Below are 23,128 nucleotides of genomic sequence, written 5' to 3'. Positions count from 1 at the left end.
CTTTGCTATCTAAATTCATCAAGTTGATTTGCACTTTTTCCTCTGCGCTTTGGCTCAACGTCTGTTCTTTTACATGTGCATGAGACTTGGCGAAAGTTGGTCCAACAAACATATTCTTACAAAAACACCAAAGCACTTATGACATGTGAAATGGTGTTTTTTTTGGGGTTTTTTTTATCAAAGCTTATACAGGGACTGTGCTTACTCATTTCCATTTTCAAATGAAGGAGTAACCAAACATTTTTCATTAATCATCATTAAAAATAAAACAAATATTACTCATGCCCCATTAACAGAACTGGCAACTTGACAACCTGAGAAGAGTGACTCACTTCAACACACATCATGAAAAAAAAGAGTAAAATGTCGTTACACCCTTTTTTCAAACACAATCTGCACTGATTAAAGTTACTTATTTTTTATAATTTGAACACAGTTATGTATGAGTGATTTTACATACATAAGGTGAGCTATGAAACCATTTTTACATCACTCCTTGCTCATGATTCACGCATTAAAGTACTCATCATTCATTTATTATCGACCAAACAGGACTAGGGAGGTCGTGGTACTTGCAAATCATTTATTAGCAGAGTAGTGTCAAACAGCATCAGTATTAGCACATGAAGCATTTTTGGTTTTCTATGTGGATCTGCTGGGCTCCAAAATCCAGATGAACTACGTGGACAGAGTTTGACATGCATGATTAATACATTTCTGTAGTGCATCTTTTAACATCACAGCGCACCAAAAAACAAAATATATGCTCACATTTCTGTAATAATAGTTCCAAAACAAACAGAACAAGAAACACAGAAACCATATTCCAGTAAACAATCACTGAGTTTGAAGTTTGAAGTTAGCATTCACTGTGTTTTGAAGTGAAAAAGTCAGAGGAAAGTGCAGAAATGATGTCATCTCAATACAAAAAAAAAAATAGTTTCTGTCAGTTCTGTGCTTCAGCAACAGCTCTCAGGCCAACATCCACCGGTTCAACGGTCAAAGGACACTTCTGACAACCCACCCAGAAGTACGGGAACACTTTCTCGGTGATGGCGTGTTTGAAGGTGTAGATGTTCACGTCGTTTTGCGGGTCATAGAAGGAAACTCTGCCCTTGTCACAGTCCAGCAGCACTCTGATCCTCTGCGGGCTCTTCTTCAGGCTCAGCCGCGTTAAAGGAGACGTACCTGCGAAGTACATTTTGTGGTAAAAGTACACACACAGGTAGCCGTTGCTCAGGACTGAGGACACTTTCTTTTTCCTCTGGACAGATTCTTTAGCCACGCCGACGACCCACGCCGTGTTATCCCCCACGTACACGTTCCAGGCCTGCTTGCCGGAGGTGAAGCCCTCCCAGCCCAGCACGGCGGTGTCGGGGTCGAACCTCTCCGGGTTGTCGGGCAGCTTCTGCTTCTCCTCGCTGTCACGGACGCTGGTGAGGTCGTCTGACAGGACGAGCCACGGGGCGGCGGTGTTCGGGTCCAGAGTGACCGGGGCTGAAAAGAACATGGCAGATTGTCAGCTCAGACTGCTTCAAAAAAAAAAAAAAAACACGACCCTTTGTCCACCTCAGGAACCCGCGAGGAGGAAGTAAAACTGCAGCAGGAAATAGATAAAATGAGATTGAAATTCACTGTATTTGGCGATTAGATGCATCTTCTCCAGAACGCGGAACATTGAAGAGCCGACGTATTTGGCCACATCTATGAGCGCTCCTGGAGCCATGACCGGATCTTCAACTGGACGATTAGCTCTGCAGAAAAAGACGCATAATGCATGAAAACAGAGAAATAAAAAAAGAAAAGTTGAAAACATAAAATGAGTTTCTTTTACCTTGCTAGTGCCTTCTTGCAATTCTGAAAAATACAGGCAAATTCACTTCAGTATTTGCGGAGAAAAAAAACAACCATTCATGCATTCGTTCATATTCCAAACACTTCCAGACTTACATGAAGGACAGAGATGCCCTCCAAAGACATCTCCTCCTCCAAAACTCTGATGGACTCAGACACGGAGGATATATTTCTTTCCACTTCTTCAATCTTCTGCCTCATCTCGCCACTCTTCTGCTCTTCCTCCCTCCTCAGGGCTTCCATCTTGGCTTCTTCTTCGGCGTGGAGGAAGCTGTGAAGTTTTTCAAACTCCTCACGGGTCCGTCTTTCCACAAATCGAGCCTGGGCCTGGAGGGAAAATTTGGATTTGTTGCGTTGACTGTTCAAAATTTGAAATGTCTTAACCTGACTGTGTGGAGTGCTATGAGATGACTTTTATTGTGAACTGGCACTACACAGAATAGGGTTAATTGGGGAAAAAATGGACTTTAAACTTTTAACCCTTGTGCAGTTATGTTAGCACATGAATCAGTCTTGAACCCAAAATTATGCCAAATTATCATATTTTATTTATTTAAAAATGGTCTTCTGGTTGGATATGCCACATAAAAGTGAGAGACATTAGTAAAACAGAGATGTCAGTGATAGATTCCAAACTTTCCCCCATTTTTAAGCATTTTTTTCCTAAAATTAGCACATCCAAAAGAGTTCATGTGCCTCAAAATTGTCCCAAATATTTGAGAAAATGCAGATTTTCTGCCATTCCAATTGATCCTGATGAGTTCCACCATGTTCCAGAGCGTTCTGGTAAATTAGAAACTGACAGGAAGCAGATTTTTTCAGTGAAGATTACAATACATTAATCAGAAACACAGTCTAGACATTGTTAATGTAGTAAATGACTACTCCACCATATGGAACAGAGGAACTTTTCCAGCAACCATCACTCCTGTGTTCTAATACTACATTGTGTTAGCTAATGGTTTTAAAAGGCTCATTGATGATTAGTAAACCCTTGTGCAGTTATGTTAGCACATGAATAGAAGTGTGAGTTCTCATGGAGAACATGGAATTGTCTGGGTGACCCCAAACCTTTGAACAGTAGTGTACATTACAGTGCAAAAGGGGTAAATACAGACAGATATACTGTCAATATTTATGGTGCAAAAGGTCAAGATGCGCAGAAACAGTCTGTTACTGCACCTGAATGTGCACCACGGTGTCCTCATAGTTCTTCTTCATTTTGTCAAAAGCTTCTCTCTTCTCCTGCAGCGAGCTGAGGGCAGACTTCATTTTCTCCTGAGTAAATCAGTAAAAGAAAACTAATTAGAAGCTTTGTGGAATCCAGAGATGAATCTAACTTCAGGCTCGTAACAGTCTTGAATATAATATCTCCTAACAACTACTCAGGGAGCTTAGAAAAGCAGCCCAGAGCAGGAACACATCATTATTTCCATCTGAATTTACCTTCACGTCCACGACTGCCTCGCTCACGGGGCAGCAGTCGTGCTGCTTGTGTTTCCTCGACGTGTGACAAACCACACAGATGGGCTCCTGTTCCAGCAGGCAGTAGAGCTTCAGCTTCTCCCCATGGACTGGACACATCTCCCCTGGATCACAGTACAGCTCCCCCACTGCTGCTGCTGCTGTTTCCTCGGGACCCTCGCCCTCATTCAGGTAGGACTCACACAGGTTCCTGAGGGTGAGGCTGGGCACGGGGTCGTCCAGGCTCAGGGTCCTGCACAGAGGGCAGTCACGGCTTCGTCCATGTGGACCCCAGTACTGCTGCAGACAGGAAGCACAGAAGCTGTGGCTGCATTTGAGGACCACTGGCTCCCTGAAGATGTCGCAGCAGATGGGACAGGTGAGCTCCACCTCGGTGAGAGAGCGCCTGCCTGCCATGCTGACACTCAGCTGCTGCCTTTCCCTAGAAACTGAAAGTGGGGCAAAGGTTTAAGTGTTGAGCAAACACAGAGGAAAACCTTCTCTTAAATACCCACAAACATTTACAGCAGTGTTGTGATCCATTTACTTCACTGTGTGGAAACAGCTGGATCAGCCTTTAGAGCCTCTACATGCACATAAACAACTCTAAGTTTAATATAAGACAAGATAAACAAACCTGACTCTCCCAGTGCTGTGACAGAACTGCGTGCCTGACTGTTAACACTTCCTGGTTTCTGTTTTGATGAGTCATCCAAAGGGGGCGGAGTCTCAGACAGAGCAGGCAGTGTTAACCCTTAAACAACCTTCAAGGCAACATTGCATCATCTAAATCAATAGTGTCCAACCAAGGAAGAATAACCGGAGAGGTTACACAACATTCTCTTTTTTTTCTTCTAATGTTAAGAAAACTCTAAAAATCCTTCAAATTACAGAAATTGAGAAGAAAAATATCCTCAAATAGGCTGAAACGGTCACAGATCTCATCAGTTTTTAACCTTTGATGCACAACAGGGGTCAAAAGATAACCATTTTCTGTTGAATATGGGTCACTTTTGGGTCAAAAGACACCCATATTCCATTGAATACCCCTATTCCATTGAATACGGGTGACTTTTGACCCATGTTGTGCCTCAAAGGGCTAAATATGTACAGGCTGGGAAGGTTTGTTCATGCCACTGGTGTAAATAATGTCACATTTGAGTCTTATAATCAACAATCCATCACCGTATGAAACAAACAAAAAAAAAACCTCCCTCTTCAAATGAATCTATAAATATGAAATCTGAATTATAATGCAACCCAGTTAAAGCAAACAGGAAAATCTGTTCAATATGAAACTCTAAATAATCATTTAGGTGCAGCACTTGGGACAAATCTGCATGATGGTAGTTCTTCTAAACAGCAAATGATGCCATCTAGTGGATAAACACAACAAATGGTTTAGTGTCACTGTGCAACTATGGCAGCTTGTGAGCATATTATGCACTTGAATGTGTAGTGAGATCACTTTGTTTACCCAGTTTTTGCTCATTAAAAAAGTTTATGTAAAGTCAGTGGTCAACAAACTCATTTGTTCATTTCATCTCTCATTAAACAATGAAACAGAGCCGTTTGCAACGTGCTGCTTTCCAACTTCCAATCAATCGTATCATTAGATGCTATTAAAATGCTCATCAGAGAACTAAACTGTCAGTTGATCATTTATTATCGTAATGCTGAAGTCCTTAGTCACACTCCACATGACTCCTTTTATCAAAAGTATGCTGTAACTGTCCAGAAAAAGCCTTTTGTTGCTATTTTTACGCCCCAAAGAACAAAATCGAACAGACGGAGAAAAATAGTCTCTCACTGGGGTTCGAGCTCCTTGACAAATGTATTGAACAACCTCAGAGCGTCAGTGTGCAGAACCTATTCATCTTTATTTTCCATTCTGTCGACTTCTCATCTCCAGCCACCTCATGGCTTCTGGGCTCTTAACATGATTAACTGAAAGTAGCAGAAAGTTCTTCTGATTCTCGCCATCAGCTGGTTGAGGCCTGAATCAGTATATAATTGAGGGATTTTTGAAGTACAGGGGATAAAAGGCTTTCTGAGTTATTTAATATAAAGTCGTGTGTGAGTCAAGTGTAGATTTATGGCATGTTAACAGGTTTACTACAATATCTTTAGAAATAACTTTCAATTTTACTCAACTGTATTTATAATATTTAGAAGAATCTTTCTGTAAAAATGCCATGTGGTGTTTGGTTAAAGGCGGCCATGTTGATTTTTTGGCCTGAAAACATCAAAAATGTCAACTATAATACAAAAAGTCCCTCAATTATATATCGACCCTCCTGGTAACCTGCTGAGGTTCTGCTGGGTTCTACTTAGAGCCCCGGACTTCTCAGCACCAGAATCACTGGAGTTTGAGTGAAAGCTTTGGACAGGAACAAAGCACTTACACTTAGTCACATTGGGGGACCATCCTGGTAACTGAGCATTTTAATGGAGGGGCTGTTTTTGGAAATGCAGGAAAACAAAGTCTCAGGTGGCTGCTAATGCTTGCCAGTAAACAATTAGGGTAATTAATTTCGAGGAATTGTTGGCCGAGGCTATATTTGTTGCATGAGTCACAAATATACACTGAATTTGTGGTTTGGATGTGGTGAAGGTCAGACATGAACAGGCATTTTATAAACACAGAAAATGAGAATTACACCAATACTGTACATTACATGTTATTTCTGTCTTTGTATTCCCCTTATAATAAAGCTACATTACACTTATTTCATTACACTATTGCTAAATTTGCGGGCAATGTTGTTTATGCCATAGCTTAATCATTGATTTTTTACATTAGATTTCCATTAAAACCATTCGTATAATTCAACCCATGTAGAACATACAACGAACTGGCCACTGTGTTGCAAAAAGAACTTGTATTGAAACAAGACGGCTCCACAAAGCTATCAGAATGCAAAAATGCTCTCAATTGCACTGCCAACGAGTTAATTTTTGGCAAGCACAATAATCGCTCTCTCAATTGAGTGTGTTTGCATCATTAGCCGATTCGAAAACACAAATAGCTGAAGCTTATGGGAATAATTTTGCAAGGATTTGGCCGTAATCGTAATGGAAAAACTAAAAGTTTGAGCCGATTGCGGGCCTAAATAAAACATTGATGGGTTTTTAAGTTGCTACAGCTGATGGAGACGTGAATTTGTGCCAGATTTTATGGCAGTATATCCGTCATTGTCGAGGCGTTTTATTTTCTCTAGCACAAAAGTCGACCTGCTTGAGAGGCTGCAGGGAAATCAGGGGATCAACAGAATTCATCCACAGGGGAACATGAATATCTGGCAAAAATGGAATTGGAATCCACCTTGTTGAAATACACTGCCCAACCAAAAAAAAAAACAAAAAAAAAGTTGCACACTAATACTTTGTTGGACTGCCTTTAGCTTTGAGTGAGGCATTCATTTTTTCACCGAGATCTTATATTGATGATGAGAGAGATGGGAGAGCACATCCCAAAGATTCTTAGTGGAGCTGAGGTCTGGACTCTGTGTAGGACAATCCATGTGTGAAAATAACATGCTGACATCGTCATCTTGGAACATACCCATTCCGTCAGGGAAGAAAAACTCCATTGATAGAAAGACCTAGTCATTCATTATCTTAAGGTAGTCAGCTGACCTCATTCTTTGGGAACATAACGTTGGTGAACCTGACCAACCCCAGACCATAACTCTAACCCCCATAGGCTTGTAGGCACTAGCCATGATGAGTTCATCACTTCATCCACCTCATTTCTTACCCTGATGCCCCCATCACTTTGGAACAGGGTGAATCTGAACTCATCAGACCACATTAGTTTCTAAAGATGATGGTTCTCCACTATCTTTCAGGTTTTAATAATGCGTTGGACGGTTCTCAACCTGATTTCAGTAGTTTCAGAAATCTCCTTAGTTATTTTGTTTGCTTGATGCAGGGCAATTAATTTGACCCTTCTCAGACAGATTAACATCCTTTCCACGACCACAGGATATGTCTTCACTTGTTTGAGAAATGAGGAGCTCCTCACTGCATCAGCTTGGGTTAAATAAGCTGTAGCAGCTGAAACATATTCATCACTGCAGTAATTATCCAGTGGAAGACTCTGACCTATTTGCTTAGTTAAATCAGGTGGCGACTTTTTTATTGGCCAGGCAGTGTATTTGACCCCAGCAACAGACTGACTTTGCCACCCTTTGAATGTTTTGCACACCCAGTTTTGACCCAGATATACAGAAGTCAATCAAACTGATTTGAATGCAACTCCGCTACCTTCAACAATAAAGTCATTCCAAATCGAGCGTCATATTCTTGACTTGATGGCTCTTGTGAGGCCTGAGCTTTTCTGACATGAAACTGGCACCCCAGATGGCCTGTTTGTCTTCCATAAAGGAAAGCTGCAGCTTCCAGCAGATGTTCAGCTTTTTTCACTTCCCAGCCTTGAAACACTAAGGACATGCTTCAGTTGGCTACTAAAACTTCGATGCAGTTTAGTATAGGAACACACTATCTTTACAAGCCTACTTGCGTTATCACATGCTTTAAATTATACTATGAGGTTGGCCAAAGCTTCCTGTGACACTAATAAAATGAACTTATATCCTTGTTATCTTGCTTATGCTCTCTGGTAACTGTTTATGAGCCATATGCTGAGTGGATATTTGTTAGCAGGATGTGTCGCGTCATCTGTTCAGTCATTTCTGATGCATCAAATTACAAGTTTACTTCTGGTTTTACTCATGAGGAGCTGTAATCACAAGACCACAAACATAATAGGCAGTAAAAGCTGACATCTGCACACTGAAATGGAACCAGAAAACATCATGTTGTTGCTATTCAGCGCCACTAGATGTCAGAATGTACCCACTTATAGCAAAACTGAGCGTTTACAATAGTCAACTTGTGCTGCAGCATCCATGCAGAGGAGTTCATAATCGCTTTGATCCGACATGACTTCAGGTAAACAGACAGATATCAATATAAAGGAATGATAAGCCGTGATCTTCGCGTCTTATCTGACCTTGATAGCAGCTTTGAGAATACCTGCAGGATGAAGAAGCAGTTAAACGCTCACATTTACCTGGATGTCACTGTCTGCAGCCTCTCCTCCCTTGTAAATTGGATGTCAGCCGGTGTGACCCGGGCTAATAGTGATTCATTATTGCTCACACCCAGCTAGTGTTCGCCGAGGTCCACGCGAGGGGAGGAAGGGATGGAGGGGATTGGTGAGGAGGAGTGGCTGTGTCAATCTCTCAGCATCTAATGAGGACAGGCAGACTGACAAACAGGAGAGGCGCCCTCAGTCAGACCTGTCTCACCGTCCTCACAGACACCAGCAGGAGACAAACTGCAGATTCTGCCACTGGCTGCAGTTTCTTATTTATATTTTTTCAGGCCAGGCAAAAGTATTGATGACTGCCCATAGCGTGCATTAAAAACATTATCGGCGAAGCATATCGGTTTCATATTTATTTCACCGTTGTACAAGCCTATTTGCAAATGCTTGACAAAAAGTCAATAGTCTATTACTCTGCTGTTCTACGCAGTTAAGTCGGACAGTAAAAAGTGAGCTAAATCCAGTGAATTATGGCAGGCCATAAGAGGAGGGAATGAAGAGGGAGGAGAGAGAGTGAGGTAAAGAAAGAGACATTGGGAGACATTTTATTGTATGGACTGATGGAGTTGGCAGGGACATTATATGTGTGCTTACGCCGCCATTTTCTGCTACAAAAACACAAATTGTGCTGTTTTCTCATAATGTACACATAATGTTGACTGAATGCAGAACCGATTTGTCTTTTTTTTTTTGGCCTTTTGGAGGTAGCAACTGAGCTGTCAGCAAAACTGACATTATCATGCTTTAAAGTCTCTCTGTGGCTGCTGATTTAACAAAGTTTTCCTTAGGTTTGTTTTGTATGACACATCATAATCCATGTTTCTGAGACTGTCATCGGTGCATTGCAGTCTCAAGGTGGAAATGCTCAGACATGGCTTTTACTGTTCATTTTGCTCATGATGTGTCCTCCGGCCTGTTAAAAAAAACACCATATGGACACGTTAACAATGTAAAAAACATAGATTTTCACTGGAGGGAGTCTTGAAAGGATAAGGCAAACTGTCGGTGGCTCTTTTTCGTAGCATGTGGCTGTATTTTCAAGCCTCAAAATGTGCTTAGACGGAACATTCATCACTTAATCCACATGAGATTTTACCATGTATTCACCAGAATATAGCCTACAGAATACAGCCTACTTTCAGCAGAGGGATGCCCCAGTTGGATGCACCTCCCTGTTCTCTCACCAACAACCAACACACCGCATACCCACATACTGTACATGGGTGTTGGCAGGTTAACAGCAAATCGCCTACTGACTGTAGAGATGCACTGTGTATTGTGCCAGTGCTGCGTTTGTGTAACAGTTTAGCTTCTATCTTCTTATCCATCCATCCAATATGGACCATTTTATCCCATAGAGGGCTATCTGTACTTGAAGTTCTTTCATTTAATGTCTACTTCCACAGTCAGATCATTCTGCAGCCTAGAATGGTCTGACTTCATTGGCATTCTACTATAGAGAGAAAAACACTCTGGCTTATTTGCTTTTGTTGTTTTCCAAGCAATCACAGTGGTATTGGGCAGAGCTGAACAAAAGATGCAGTGATCAATGTCGTGACAGGATTTGTTTGTGTGCACCAGTTTAGCTACTGATTGATGAACAGCAGCAGAAATCCATCCATCCATCCAATGTCTACATCCTGTTTCATCCCATAGTGGACTAACAGGAGTTTCAGTTCTTTCATTTACTGTCCACTTCGTTTAGTCTTCCACACTCAGACCATTCCCCACCTCCTGACCAGTCAGATTGGTCCACCATCACAACTCCTGCTCCCGCAAACCACACCTGGAGAGAATAATTCGACGACCAAACTCTTAGTCGAGGTAGCTGGTTTGACATAACCGGTTGGGTGGTCCATAATCACTGAGGGGTGACTACAGACATTTTAGAGCTTTTGTTGGTGGCTGCTAATTCAGTGTGGACCCTCTAGTCTCAGTGAGGACAGTGGTTCCAGTTAGCAGTTCACCAACTTTGCGGAGAAGCTATTTTGTATCTTGAGTCTTCGTGTTTTGCGTATTTAATGTGTGTGATCTGAGGCAGCAGTTTTGTTCAGTCAGTTTTGTGTGCTGTTTGTATTAGTTTCTGTTACATGTGGTGGGTGTTGCTAATGGGATTTGGTTTTGGCTAAGGAGTTAGGTTGCTTTCTTTGTGTTTAGACGGTTGACCAACTCTGAGAGCCTTTGTTTGGTTTTATTTAGTTTTTTGGCATGATTTGACAACATCCACCCCCCACCAGCCTTGTTTTTCTTTGTGATCACGTTTCTGTTAATTTGCTAGTGAACATTAAATCCTTTTACCTGAACCAATTACATCTGGTTATTTTGTTGCGTCCAGCTGACCCTAGCAGTTGGATCATAAGAGGAAAAACACATGCATATACAAGCAATCACAATTGCACTGGGCGGACCAAAACGATAAATAATAGTGACTTTTTTGTGGACTGTTTGCATACAGGGAGGTGAATGCTGCCATCGAAATGGATAATTCAGTTGCTGTCCAAATCCTTTGCAAATCTTGACATTTTCAGTGTGACAGGTTGCTGCTTGAAGGTTGTTTGTAAAGGGGATTCTGAAAATGGTCACATACAGATAATAGAAGGGGAAGACGCCAAATTGCATTCCATTCGACGAGTCAGACAAGTGTCCACCAGAACCTACTTCTTTCACACAATTGTGGTAATAAAGACTAAAATTGTGTCAGATTACTCAAATACAACTCAGCCCTCACCTCCTATGATAGATTTGACTTCATTATCAACTGTTTCACTTCCTAAATTGGTCTAATATCTACTCCGACCACTCGATTGCAATATATCATGTTCCACTTCTGCATTAAGTGTCATTGTGTCCAATTCTGAAACATCTTCATTAACTATGTAAGTGCCCCAGCTGTGCTTTTTTGACTCTGACCATACATTCCACTGAATATTGAAATTGCTGCAGTATGAAAGATTACAGGCAGCAGGCAGCAGCTCGCTCAGCCCACAGTGTGGAGAAGACATTATAAGATTAATCTCCTAGTTTAGCCATAATTGTAATTGCACCCCAAGAGACAAAAGAGAAGGACAAGGACACCAGAACTGAATTATACCGTTTTTTTCCTGCTTTTGCCATATCAATATTTGATCTTTTCAGAATCAAATGTGACGCACTGACAAATCATTTCCATGCTCTCCACATCGTGACTCACAAGCAGCGAGCCTAGTCGTCAAAGGGACATACTGCAGCACATCCATTTCATCAGAGGATGCTTTTATTTTGCCTCTTCTTTCACACATGAATTGAGTGCTCCACATAAATTGGATTAAATGCACAATTTCACCAGGGCTCGCGAGGCACACTCAAAGACCAGGTACTGTGTTTTTGGTCACATATTAATCCCCCCCCCCCCCGGTAACGGCTGAGAAACTTTCAACAACAATCTCATGCCGACACTGCAAGGCATGTATGATGTAGTAAAAACAAAAAAACAAAAAGAGTTTTGGTCTTTTCCCTGCCAGCTATTTTCGGTATGTATTTGGAGGTGTGTGGGAGGGGTTGACTGACTTGCATGTTGCTCACACCCACCCACACGTGAACGTGCACGCAGCGAAACCCACGCATAAACACCCTGACATTGCTACAAAAGCAAGTGCGCGCTCCAATCGGAGGTAAATTCGATCTTATTGGAGAGGCTGCTTGGAAAGCCTCAGGCTCAGAAACCTCCTTGAGTCTCTGGAAGGTCGCCAGGCCCTCCAGAATCACAGGAAAACCTCAGCTATTTCCCCTCCCTCGCTTCTTCACTCACACTCACGCACACACCTGCACGTAGCGGCCCAACGCACTGAAATTTAAAGGAGTGACATCAATTCAATAAGCCCAGCCCGACAGGGACAGAGCGATACACCACAACACAGCTGCTCTCTCCATCTCTTTGCTAACCCATTTCCCCTCCTGGCTTCCTCCCTTCCCTTGAAACTCTAGCTCAGCAAAGCAGAGTGATGACAATTTTGTTTTAGCCGGATGAATTTGCTGTCTGTGATGACCCAAATCTTTATAAGTTTGTTTCGCTGCTCTGCTATCAGAAATGGTATAGAGGGAGAGTCAGGAAATTGTATCTGTGGCAGGGAATGGCTCACAATCATTTTCCGTTGGAATTGAGTTATTTGTAACTTTCTTCTCAGCAGTTCTTGAATCGGTGATGGTGTATAGTAATGGAATTCCTTTGGTTCCTCCAATATTCATAGAAATAAATGTAAGTTACAGTGCATGTAAAATGTGTTCACCTCCCCCTTTTATTGCTTTACAACAGTGGATCACGGCCAAATGAAATTTCATGTCAATGCAGATTTTTATGAAGTCCGTTATTTAAAAATATAAAATATTAAGTAAGTGATTGCATAAATACTCACCCCCTCCAATCTGTATTTCGTAGATGAGCATTTGGCTGCAATTCCAGTACAATGTACAGGGGGTCCTTGACTTATGTCAGAGTTGTGTTCCTACAGTGTGACGCAAATCGATTTTTGCCACAAGTTGGAACTCCAGTGAAAAACGTGCATCACGATATCAATCAGTTCTTCATAAACGTCATGAATAACAATGACTTTCATGCATGTATGAATCATTTAACAAGAAGATAACAGAATATTGTAATGGATTATATTGTTGTGGATGTTGAGGTTTCAATGATTATTGTTCAGTTCGAGATTTACCTAATGTCAGTGAATGCGCCATGTTTAGTTAGCTCGCCTCTGATTGGCTGGGAATCAGCAGTAGTGTGTGTGTGTGTTGCTCCGTGCCAGAGAGAGCTGGGAACGACGGCGAATTCTGGAGCTAAGTTATCGGGTTTTTGTAGCTATTTTGGCGTTGGCTACGGCCCACAGTAGCCTGTGTGAAGGTTCAATGAACATCCAGAGAACCAGATAAAGTCTCACTCATTCATCACAAAGAGTCACTACAATACGTTACACTGTTTTTACTACTTGACTGATCTTCGTTGGTGTTTTGCCCTGTTCCGAGCATCTTATTCTATCTAATTTCACTTAAATGGAGATGCCATCAGAAGAGTCTGACTTGCACTTGGGAGTTGAAATGAAGGGCAAAAAGTTAGCAAATGTATCAAGTCAAACTTTATTTATGTAGCACAATCTAAGGTGGCTTACAACCGGCGAATGTAAACAAATCTGTCTTATAGCGCTGCGTGATGGCGTATTCATACGTTCTGTTCATCAACTAGTTCCACGTAACCAGTTCCAACATAACGACAAAATGCTGTTCATTAAACTGAAGACCGATCCATAACCGGTAAAAACGAAATGCCCTAAACCGAGGACCCCCGGTACGTAGGTCTCAATCAGCCTTGCACATGGAAACTGCAGTTTTCCTCCATTCTTCAGAGCTACTCAAGCTCTGTCAGGGATCATGAGTGAACAGGCATTTTCAATTACAGCCACAAATTCTCAATTGAATTTAAGGCTTGGCTCTGACTCAGCCACTCCCCATCATTCACCTTGTGTTTAAACCATTTCTGTGTAGCTTTGGCTGCATGTTTTGGGTCGCTGTTTTGCTGGAAAACAAATCTCTCAAGTTGTAGGCCTCTTGCAGACCACATCAAGTTGTCCTTCAGGATTTCCCCGTACTTTGCAGCATTAATTTTATCCTTTACTCATTTAAGTCTTCCAGTGCCTGCGGCTGAGAAGCATCCTCACATGATGATGCTGCCACCGCCATGCTTTACAATGTGGATGGTCTTTGTAATTATGTGCAGTGTTTGGTGTCTGCCAAACATAGCGTGTAGTCGAAATTGATGTCATCAGACCAAAGAACCTTCTTCCAGCTGACTTCAGAGTCTCCCACATCATGCTGCCTGGTGGACTCTAATATGATCTTTTTTCAACAGTGACTTTCTCTTTGCCACTTTTCCATAAAGCTGTGACAGGTGATGTACTTCAGAGGAGTCGTAGGGGTCTTGATGGCCTCCCTCACGAGTCTTTTTCTTGCTTGGTCACTTAGTTTCTGGTGGAGGTAAATTTGCATGTGCCAAATTCCTTCCATTTCTTGATAATGGATTTGATTTTAAACCAAGGGTTACACTTAGTCTTGGAATTTTCATGTATCAAATCCCTGACTTGTGCTTTTAAAAAACCTTTTCACAGATCTGCTTGGAGTGTTCTTTTGTCTTTATGGTGTAGTTATAGCTTGAGGTAGTGACTCACTAGTGACTGGAAACTTTCAGATGCAGGAGTGTTTATGCTACAATCACTTGAGAAACATTCACTGCACTCAGATGATCTCAATTTCACTAATTATGCGACTTTTAGCACCGATTGGCTGCACCTGTGTGTTGAATGAGGTGAGTCACTTTCTTGACAAACTGCTTTCAAAAACGTCAAATTAAAATGATTAGGGCTTATTGTTGAAAAGCAACAAAAGGGGAAAACTTCTAACCTGAGTGAATACTTTTTATAGGCCCTGTAGATAAAATGCGTCAGATTCTAGACTTGCTGTTGCAGCACAAGGAGGAATATGTAGTGACCATCTATGTGGGTCAGTTGGCTCAGCTCAGGCCTGAGCCGTCTGTCACCATCGATGTGTCAAATCAGCAGCAGCGTGACATGATCGGCTGTGGGGCTGAAGCCCGGGATCTCGGTGGTAAAGAGGCAGAGCGACATTGGAAGCCTACAGAATGCTAAACGCGATCATCAGGCACATCATATCTGACCTTATTCAGTGTTTCACAATCCAGTTTAAGGACTTGGGTAAAGCACATACGCGGTTTTGATCTCCAGGAACAAATTGGCCTCAGGCTTCCCCTCATTTCATCGACTGAAGGCAGGCCTGGGTCTCTTTAGGGCTCAGATGGATGTGCTTGTTCTGCCGGTATGACACCCAGAGGCCCTTTGTCACGTGACTGCGCACATTATGAGCTGATCTGGGAGACGGATACCCCGCCCTTGATGGCTCTATATTGTGCCAAATATAAGATATGGATTGCTGAATGGAGGCTACACAATCCCCCATTGACCCCTACAAGTCCTCTATGTGTGCACGTCTGTGTGTGTTTCAGCATGTGCTCCTACTGGGAGTGATAAAAGCCCCGGAACAACATATCAGAGAATGTGTGATGCACACAATTCGTTTGATAAACGGCCTGATAGTTGTGACCTGGACAAAACAGCAGCAGAATACTGAGCCCACTTTAAAGATACAGTAGAACTGCTTGGGTTATCTGTTTGAGGCTCTGAGTTGAGGTAGACAAACCAGAAAGCTTTATTTAGGTTCAAATATCTGCCCTGCTTTTCCTGATAGGACTTTGAGATCTCAGCATTAATTAACATTCCTGATGCTACACACATCAGGACGATTTCAGCCACTGACAATTCTACGAGATTATATTATTAATATTTTTTGTTTTATCTTAGCCACAGGGAGGATTTGAATGATATAAATCCCCATTGCCAGGAAAAGGATTGGAGCTTTCGCCTGACTTAAAGGTGTCAAACAGTCCGCGACGGCAGTAATCCTGTAATCTGGGCAGTCAGCAGCACTGCAAAAGGTCCTTAATACAGTATGTACAACACAGGCTCACACAGACCCATGCCGAAGCACCGTGTTGCCATTAAGGTCACAGCTGCCACCAGCAGCATTAGCAACACCACCACCCACATCTCGTCTATCATCAAATCCCACCTCACATTGCTCCACTTTATCCCAGCAACCCTTTTGTCCTCAGCTCCAATCATCTGGTTGCTGCGAGAACTGAGCAGTAAGAAAGCGTCTTCTTTGGTACCACGACACTTGTTGCAGTTCTTTGTTGCTCTACTTGACTCTCTCTCTTTTTTTTATGAGTTTCAAGCATTTGCACAGAAGTAAATGGACGTTATTTCACATTCCTATTTTTTTTTATTGGTGCTGTTAGCAGTTTCTGGGTGTTTTTTTTTCTTGTTTTTTTTTTAACTGCAATATAAAGTCTTGCACCTCTATGGAAACAGCACAACCATGACTACAAGCTAAGAGAAGGAAAACATGTCCTCATTGCAGTAAATCATAATTAGAAGGCCATAAATCACATTGTTTGTTTTTTTTTAAATGGAAAAAACCTAAAGTCCAAGTACTTACAGTAATCGTCAGTGCTGGATAACATGGTTGCTCTACATGGTATTCATATTTAACTATTTATATTTTTACAACCTCCATAAGCTAGTCCTTTTTACATCACTGTACACATCAACCTTAGAAAGATGTTTGGATGCTTGGAGTCTTGCCAGTCTTTTGTTCAGGAGGAAATGACATCATGTGGAGCAGGTCATGTGATCTGGAATTCCTTGAGAGGAGTTTTTGAAATGGGGAACTTAGTTGAAAGTGATACAATTTGTTATTTTTCATATAAAATTTGATATATTGCCAAAAAAAGAAATATCTGTTATGATTATCTCAACTTCATAAAAAGAACACAATCAAAACAATTTTTCAATGAGCTCATTTTATTATTGTTTAGCTCATTAGAAGGTGGTTGTTAAATTCAGACAGTTATTTAGCTGACATTTTAGTGATATCCAGTCATTTTTATTAATAAGTGATTGCTTCCATAATAAATAACTATGAAAATTGTAAAGACATGATCATATTGAACATAAAAAACTTTTTTTTTACTTTTAACAAAAATGTATGCAAGATATATCTCATGGACTTCAAAAGTCCCTCAGTTATTTATTGACCCAGATAATGGATGGATGGATGGATGGATGGATGGATGGATGACGTGTCACAAACTGAAATTCAATGTTAGCCATGAGAGCAATGCATGGAAGTGTTGCAGGTGCAAAATCAAAGGAGGTACAGAGTGAATGTCAGGTGTTAGAAGGAAGAGACAGAATGAGCACACGGCCCAGCTGACTGCCTGCAGGTCCAGGTGAACTGGATCAGCCACCGACCCTCCCATTTCAAACGGCCAGGACAACCAACAAGACAGTGGGAGGGACGTCACAAGAGGTGCACTGACATGTATCCATTTCCTCACCTCCTCTCCTTCCACCTTAGTCCTTCCCACCTGAGCTGCAGGAGGACGAGACGAGGAGATGACACTGGGAGGGAGGAGTCGAGGCAACAGACACGACACAGTCTCGCTGTGGAGGGACGTCAATTAAGTATGATGTGTGGCAGCGCTGCATCATCCGCCCATTGTTTAGTTCCAGCCTCCTGCTGTAGTTTATGATCGCTGTCAGATGAAGACAACAGCGTTCATGACAGCCTATATATTTACTTTTGCTTTAGTTCACAACATGGCATAATGTGACATGAATGCACAGATGTCAGGCATTTTTATTTATTATTTTAATGCTCATGTGAAGTGAAGTAACAAAGAGATGCAAATAGCAGCATATATTAATCCTGAGCGCTATAAAGTATATTATATATGCATATTTGTCACTCCTGCTCCTGCAGTGGTTTGCATTTTCTGGTATGGAACCGACACCTGTGCACCCTCCCTTATAGCTCTTTGAGATGCAATTTTAGGACTCAAATGAGACAGAGGTTCAAAATATAGAAATAAAATAAGCCTATACATTAGCTGAAGAATGTTCAATCTGAAAAACACGTTGAAATCCATGTTAGAAGACATATTTCCTTAAATCAGTGTGAAGCAGTGGGCTTTCAGGTGTGTTTTCCCTTATCTGATGGTTATGTGAGAGGTGTTACTCAATCAGCTGTGACATGAATACAAATGTATTGTTCAGGGCTGAACATTCTTCTGGTCATGACCTGTTAAATGACTGACTTCTACTCACTTATATATATGTTAGGAAGAGGGGCACAGACATGTTGCTGGGAGACCAGAGGGCTGAATACATTGATTGCATCTTATGCTTAAAGATGTACACTGAATTGGATTACTGTGACTGTTTGTACCTTATTAGTCTGACATTTCTACAAGAGGACGACAGTGTCCCCAGAAGACTCGGAGAATTGACCGCATTTAAATGTCAGACTACAAGGGCTAACGATTTTTATGTCTTGACATGTTTTAATGTGCTTACGAAAGCGGAAAAAACAGCTGGTCTCGAAAACCGCGGGACGAGTGGAGGAGAGACTGATAAGAGACCTTCTTTTTATCACCGCGGTTCCTTTCAAGAAGAGGAGACACAGCAAACTCTTCAAGTGAAGCCCTGACTGAGTGCATTTGATGATAGCAATTGCATAATGAGACTATCCTGAAGCCTGGCCGAGTTCTCAACTGGGAAAAATCACAGGTTTACCACGGGCGAGACAGAACAATGCCGTGTTTGAAGTCTTTGTTGTGGTCCTTGTGTTTTTTCTTTTCAAATATTAATAACTTGGCTGTGGCCTAAATCTAATGAATGTCACATCTAGCTGAAGGAGGCGCCTTCTGCTCGGAGTTGCTTCCTCCAAATATCAGCAGTTGCACCAGATTTTCTCTAAACAACAGCATTATTTCATAGGCTCATTTAAAGAAGAGACAATAACTCAAACTTAAGCCTCCGTTGCATTAATAGGAAAGCTACAATGCGGCCTCTATTATTGCAGCCATCTATATTGACTCACTCTACTGGGACTGGCCTTGGCTTGAGATGAGAGGTGCTTAAACCACAGCAGGAGCTGTAATCAGTCATCGATCCGTGGACAAATAGTTCCTGCTAGCTGTGTTCAGTCAGCCCGTCTTGATTTTGATAAAACAATGATGTACGGTGGCTGAGCAGAGACAATCGTTGTGTTGGCGTTCCCTTCCATGACCACAATGTGCCCTCGCTAAAGGTCAGGCCTTATTGAGCGACTGGCAGCACTTGTGGCAGTTTTGGGTAATAGTGTAATTGATCAGCATTGTTTGTGGTGTATTTTTAATCTGACTACTATATGTAACTATAGAATTACTGTGCATGCGGGACAAAGAAAAAAAATGGAGCAGAGTTGGTGTTCTTTAGTCCACTTGTAGATGTATTGTAGACTGCACAAAGAGTGACCTCCAACAAAAGGAGCTGGTTTTCAGTACATCTTGTGATTTGGACGGTGTAGCCCACAGAATGGCTCCTGCCAAGTGCAATGACGCATGGAGGCTCACAGAACATCCTCATCAAAGCTTCTTTTCATGTACTGAAAATCTATTCCATGAATCACAAGATCTTACTGACCCATTCGGCCTTTTCTCACACATATGAGTACAGTTTTTAGAATGGTTTCCACTGTCCTAAATCAACACCGTCAATCTATTTTAACTGCTTTAATTGTATGTTTCCGCCTTTCGGCTACATGTGTATGAGCTCATAGTGAACGTGCCCTTCTCGGACACACACTTGATGGTAATTTCTGACAGGTTTCCCAACAGAATATTTTGCATTCAGCATTCAGAAAATGGTTTGTAAAGATTCATTCTTTCATTTTCTTCTGCTTATCCAGTTACTAGTGGCAGCAGGGTAAGCAGGACACTCCAGGTTTCCTTTGCCCAGTAACATTTTACAGTTCCTCCTGGAATAAACCCAAGGTGTTTCCAATCCTTCCAGTGAGTTCTGGGTCTTTGCTAGGGTCTCTTCCCAGTTGAATGTGTTCCAAAAACCTCCAAGTTATGGGCATAAAGAAGGCATCCTTATTCAAACAACAACTCTACTCCAAGCTCCTGGCACTATCGTGTAACTATATTGCCGAGCCCGACACCCCCTAAGGAGATTTTGGACAGCTGTATCCATGAACTTATCTTTAGGCAGCTCAAAAATGAACCTGTCAACTGAGAAGAACACATCTTTGTGGTTTCAGGGGTAAATTCAGGGAGTTCAGACAGTAAAGATCTGGAGTGGGGATGGAGAAGTTCAAAGGAGTGGTAATGGACAGAGGTACTTTAACCTATACAAGAAATAGTGATCAAAAATATACACAGACATTTATTTAGAGTTTCAATGCTGTTACTTTAAAGCTAGTGTATTCATATATAGACAAACAATCCAAAATTGCTCAAATTATGTCCAAAGAGACCCATAAGTTGTCCCAAATGATCAGTAACCTGCCCAAAGTGACTTGAAGCGAGTCAAAAAATTGTCCTAAATGACTTAAAAATTTGATCCAGATACCTCAGGAGGTGTCCAAAATTGACCCTAAACCTGTCCAAAGTGACTTGAAATAACTTTATTGGAGGACACTACACTTCTTTGGGTGTTTTCCTGCTATAGTTCTACGGGTTTGATATGAGCAGTAGCTTATGGTGATTGATGCTGACTAACTTTAGTAAACTCTTTGGATATATTTATTCAACACACTAGTGTTAGGATTGGCAGGGAAAGAACCAGGTGCTAACATAACAAGAAGATCTGTGAATGTTCAGGAAAATATTGAACCAAAAGTCCAGATGAATCTCAAAAAAGGTAACTAATCCAAATACAACAAAAATACAAAACTGGTTAATAAGAGAATCATACAGAGATAAACAGGCTGGAAAATGTAGGAGATCTGGAGATTAAACAGGAGGGCAAAGAGACAGACATCCAACAGGATGTCACAAGAGGGTAAAACCCAGCCCAGGCTAAGAACATGGTGGCAGATATGTAGTCTGCAGGTGTGGCGACGGCTGGTCCGATTGGTTAGAGGAGGACCGGAGCTGGAGGGCGGCCCAATCATGATGGTCGGGAGGCGGGGAGAACAAAGTTGCAGTGCAGGTCGTCAGCTCCTGAGTCGTTGTTGGAATGGCTCACAGCTGGGGCTCCTGGAGGGACTTATCATATGGAAAATATCACATTCATAAAGCAAAGTTTTCATACTCAAAGCAAATATTTACTGTATTTCTGACTGACATAACAAATTACTTTGACTCATTGAAACGTATAACACACAAAAGATCCACTGACTTGTGTAATATTTTTGAAGAAATTATGTAAATCTGTTTGTATTCTCCTGTTTGTCTACTATTGTCATATTTATCTATTGATTTATTTATCTATTGATTTATTTATTTTTATTAGTATTTTTTCTTTTTTTTCCCTTTTGAGTTTATTGTTATTTTTCTTTTTTCCTCATTGGTAATGTTAAAACGAAATGAAGTCTATGTATGTGTAAATACATCCCACTGTAAATAATGTATATATGCACAATAAAAAATAATAAAAAAAAAGGCTCCTGGAGGGACTCTGGAAATAGCCACAGCTGAACCCACACATGCAATTTCCTCACACAAAGTCCCAACAGAAAACCACCCAGAAACCGAACGGCACACCGATACTGGTGTGCCGTCTGGTTATATACACAGAAAACTAATTTGGAGACGAGACACTGGTGAAACAGATTATGGAGGTAATTTCAAAACAAAACAGGAAGTAACTGAGAATAGACAAACAGACACACAGACAGAGGAAAGGAAACCATCCAAGAATGTACAAGAAAACCAGAAACCATGACAATTAGCACTTGCCATTCAGTTTTTGTTTCCATCCATGACCCACCTCTGCTTTAATAATCTGTATTTCAGCAGGTGACTTTTTCCTGTAATATTCTAATTGTGGAAAAAGTCTCATAACCAAATTCGCAGAGGTAAACCTTAAGCTGAATACATCTGTGTAGAATGGTGCCTAAACATTGCATTGACTGATAGGAGAAAAGGTATTTAATCCATCCATCCATTTTCTCGACACTACTTTATCCTCTGCAGGGTCGCTGGGGTCTATCCCAGCTGACTTGGGGTGAAGTCAGGGTGATATTTAATGGTACTTTGTACAAAAGTCTAAAAATGTAAACCTTTTCATTTTGAATCTTTATATAGCCAACTCTTGACCCCAGACCTATAGGGGCTTCCAAGACTGTACGTTCACCTGTGACATTTGGCGTGGTCTTTGAATAATTGTAGATTTACAACCTAATCCATCTCACAGAGGGGGCCTGTGGCAAAAAAAAAAAAAAATATATATATATATATATATATATATATAGTGTACAATAAAAGAGGGGTCTAACAGACAGTGATCCTTTAGTGCTTCTGGTACTTTTATTGGTTTGAAATTGTCAGTTTCACCTCTTTGTGTCACATCACGTACAAAGCAACAAGTCTTGGATGCAAAACGTTGTGTGGGTGTCCTCGAGTGCCTCTGCTGTTGTGGTTCATGTATGTGCAGCAACGGACGTAAAAGGACAGGGTGGAGTAGAAAATAGATGAGAGGGTGTAACGAACTGATACACTCTCACCCTGTAATGTCACCGGTGTCTCTGAAACAGCTGTGAAACAGCGTGACGACAAGAGCTCAACAAATGGAAAGATGTCTCTTCAGGATGTCTTATTAATGTAGTATGGATGGTGCAGAATGACACAACATGAGCACACAGCATCACAAAGGCAGATGGTATGATGGTGTTTTATTCAACTTGTACAGTGACGACGCTAGAATACTAATGGAAATGCATGAATTAAATATAAATGATGATCAAGCTATTTGACAACATCAGTTCATTTACAGTCATGGAAAAAATGATTAGACCATCCTTGTTTTCTTCCATTTCTTCTTCATTTTAATGCCTGGTACAGCTAAAGGTATGTTTGTTTGGACAAATATAATGATAACAACAAAAACAGCTCATAAGAGTTTAATTTCAGAGCTGATATCAGACATTTTCCATGGTTTTCTTGAGAATAACCAAAATCACTTAAATTCTTGCATCAAAAGCTATGGGATTGTTCTGCCAAAAACTGCTTTTAGACATTCCATGTTTTCTTTTCTGTCTGTTTTA

General features: G+C 41.3%; 2 protein-coding genes across 2 annotated transcripts in view; one reads left to right on the top strand and one right to left on the bottom strand.

The window, feature by feature from the left end:
* The window catches only part of tulp3 (TUB like protein 3), a 33,057-nt gene extending 31,477 nt beyond the window's left edge, over window positions 1–1,580 (top strand). The window contains exon 13 of the mRNA XM_051950425.1: window positions 1,273–1,580. The gene's annotated coding sequence lies outside the window, so the exon portion shown is untranslated. The remainder of the gene's footprint in view (window positions 1–1,272) is intronic.
* trim35-14 (tripartite motif containing 35-14) lies at window positions 564–4,048 on the bottom strand. The gene is made up of 7 exons (XM_022205250.2): window positions 3,956–4,048; window positions 3,301–3,767; window positions 3,037–3,132; window positions 1,951–2,181; window positions 1,835–1,857; window positions 1,636–1,754; window positions 564–1,497 (listed from the first exon to the last, which is right to left on the bottom strand). The coding sequence occupies exons 2-7, from the start codon at window positions 3,733–3,735 to the stop codon at window positions 947–949; spliced, it is 1,455 nt and encodes a 484-aa protein (XP_022060942.2). The 5' UTR covers window positions 3,736–3,767; window positions 3,956–4,048; the 3' UTR covers window positions 564–946.
* Between the last annotated feature and the right edge of the window lie 19,080 nt (window positions 4,049–23,128).

Source organism: Acanthochromis polyacanthus, chromosome 1 (genome assembly GCF_021347895.1).
Source record: "Acanthochromis polyacanthus isolate Apoly-LR-REF ecotype Palm Island chromosome 1, KAUST_Apoly_ChrSc, whole genome shotgun sequence".
Taxonomy (NCBI): Eukaryota; Metazoa; Chordata; class Actinopteri; family Pomacentridae; genus Acanthochromis; species Acanthochromis polyacanthus.
Note: the sequence above shows the minus strand (reverse complement) of the source record. Positions and strands in the feature narration are given on the sequence as shown.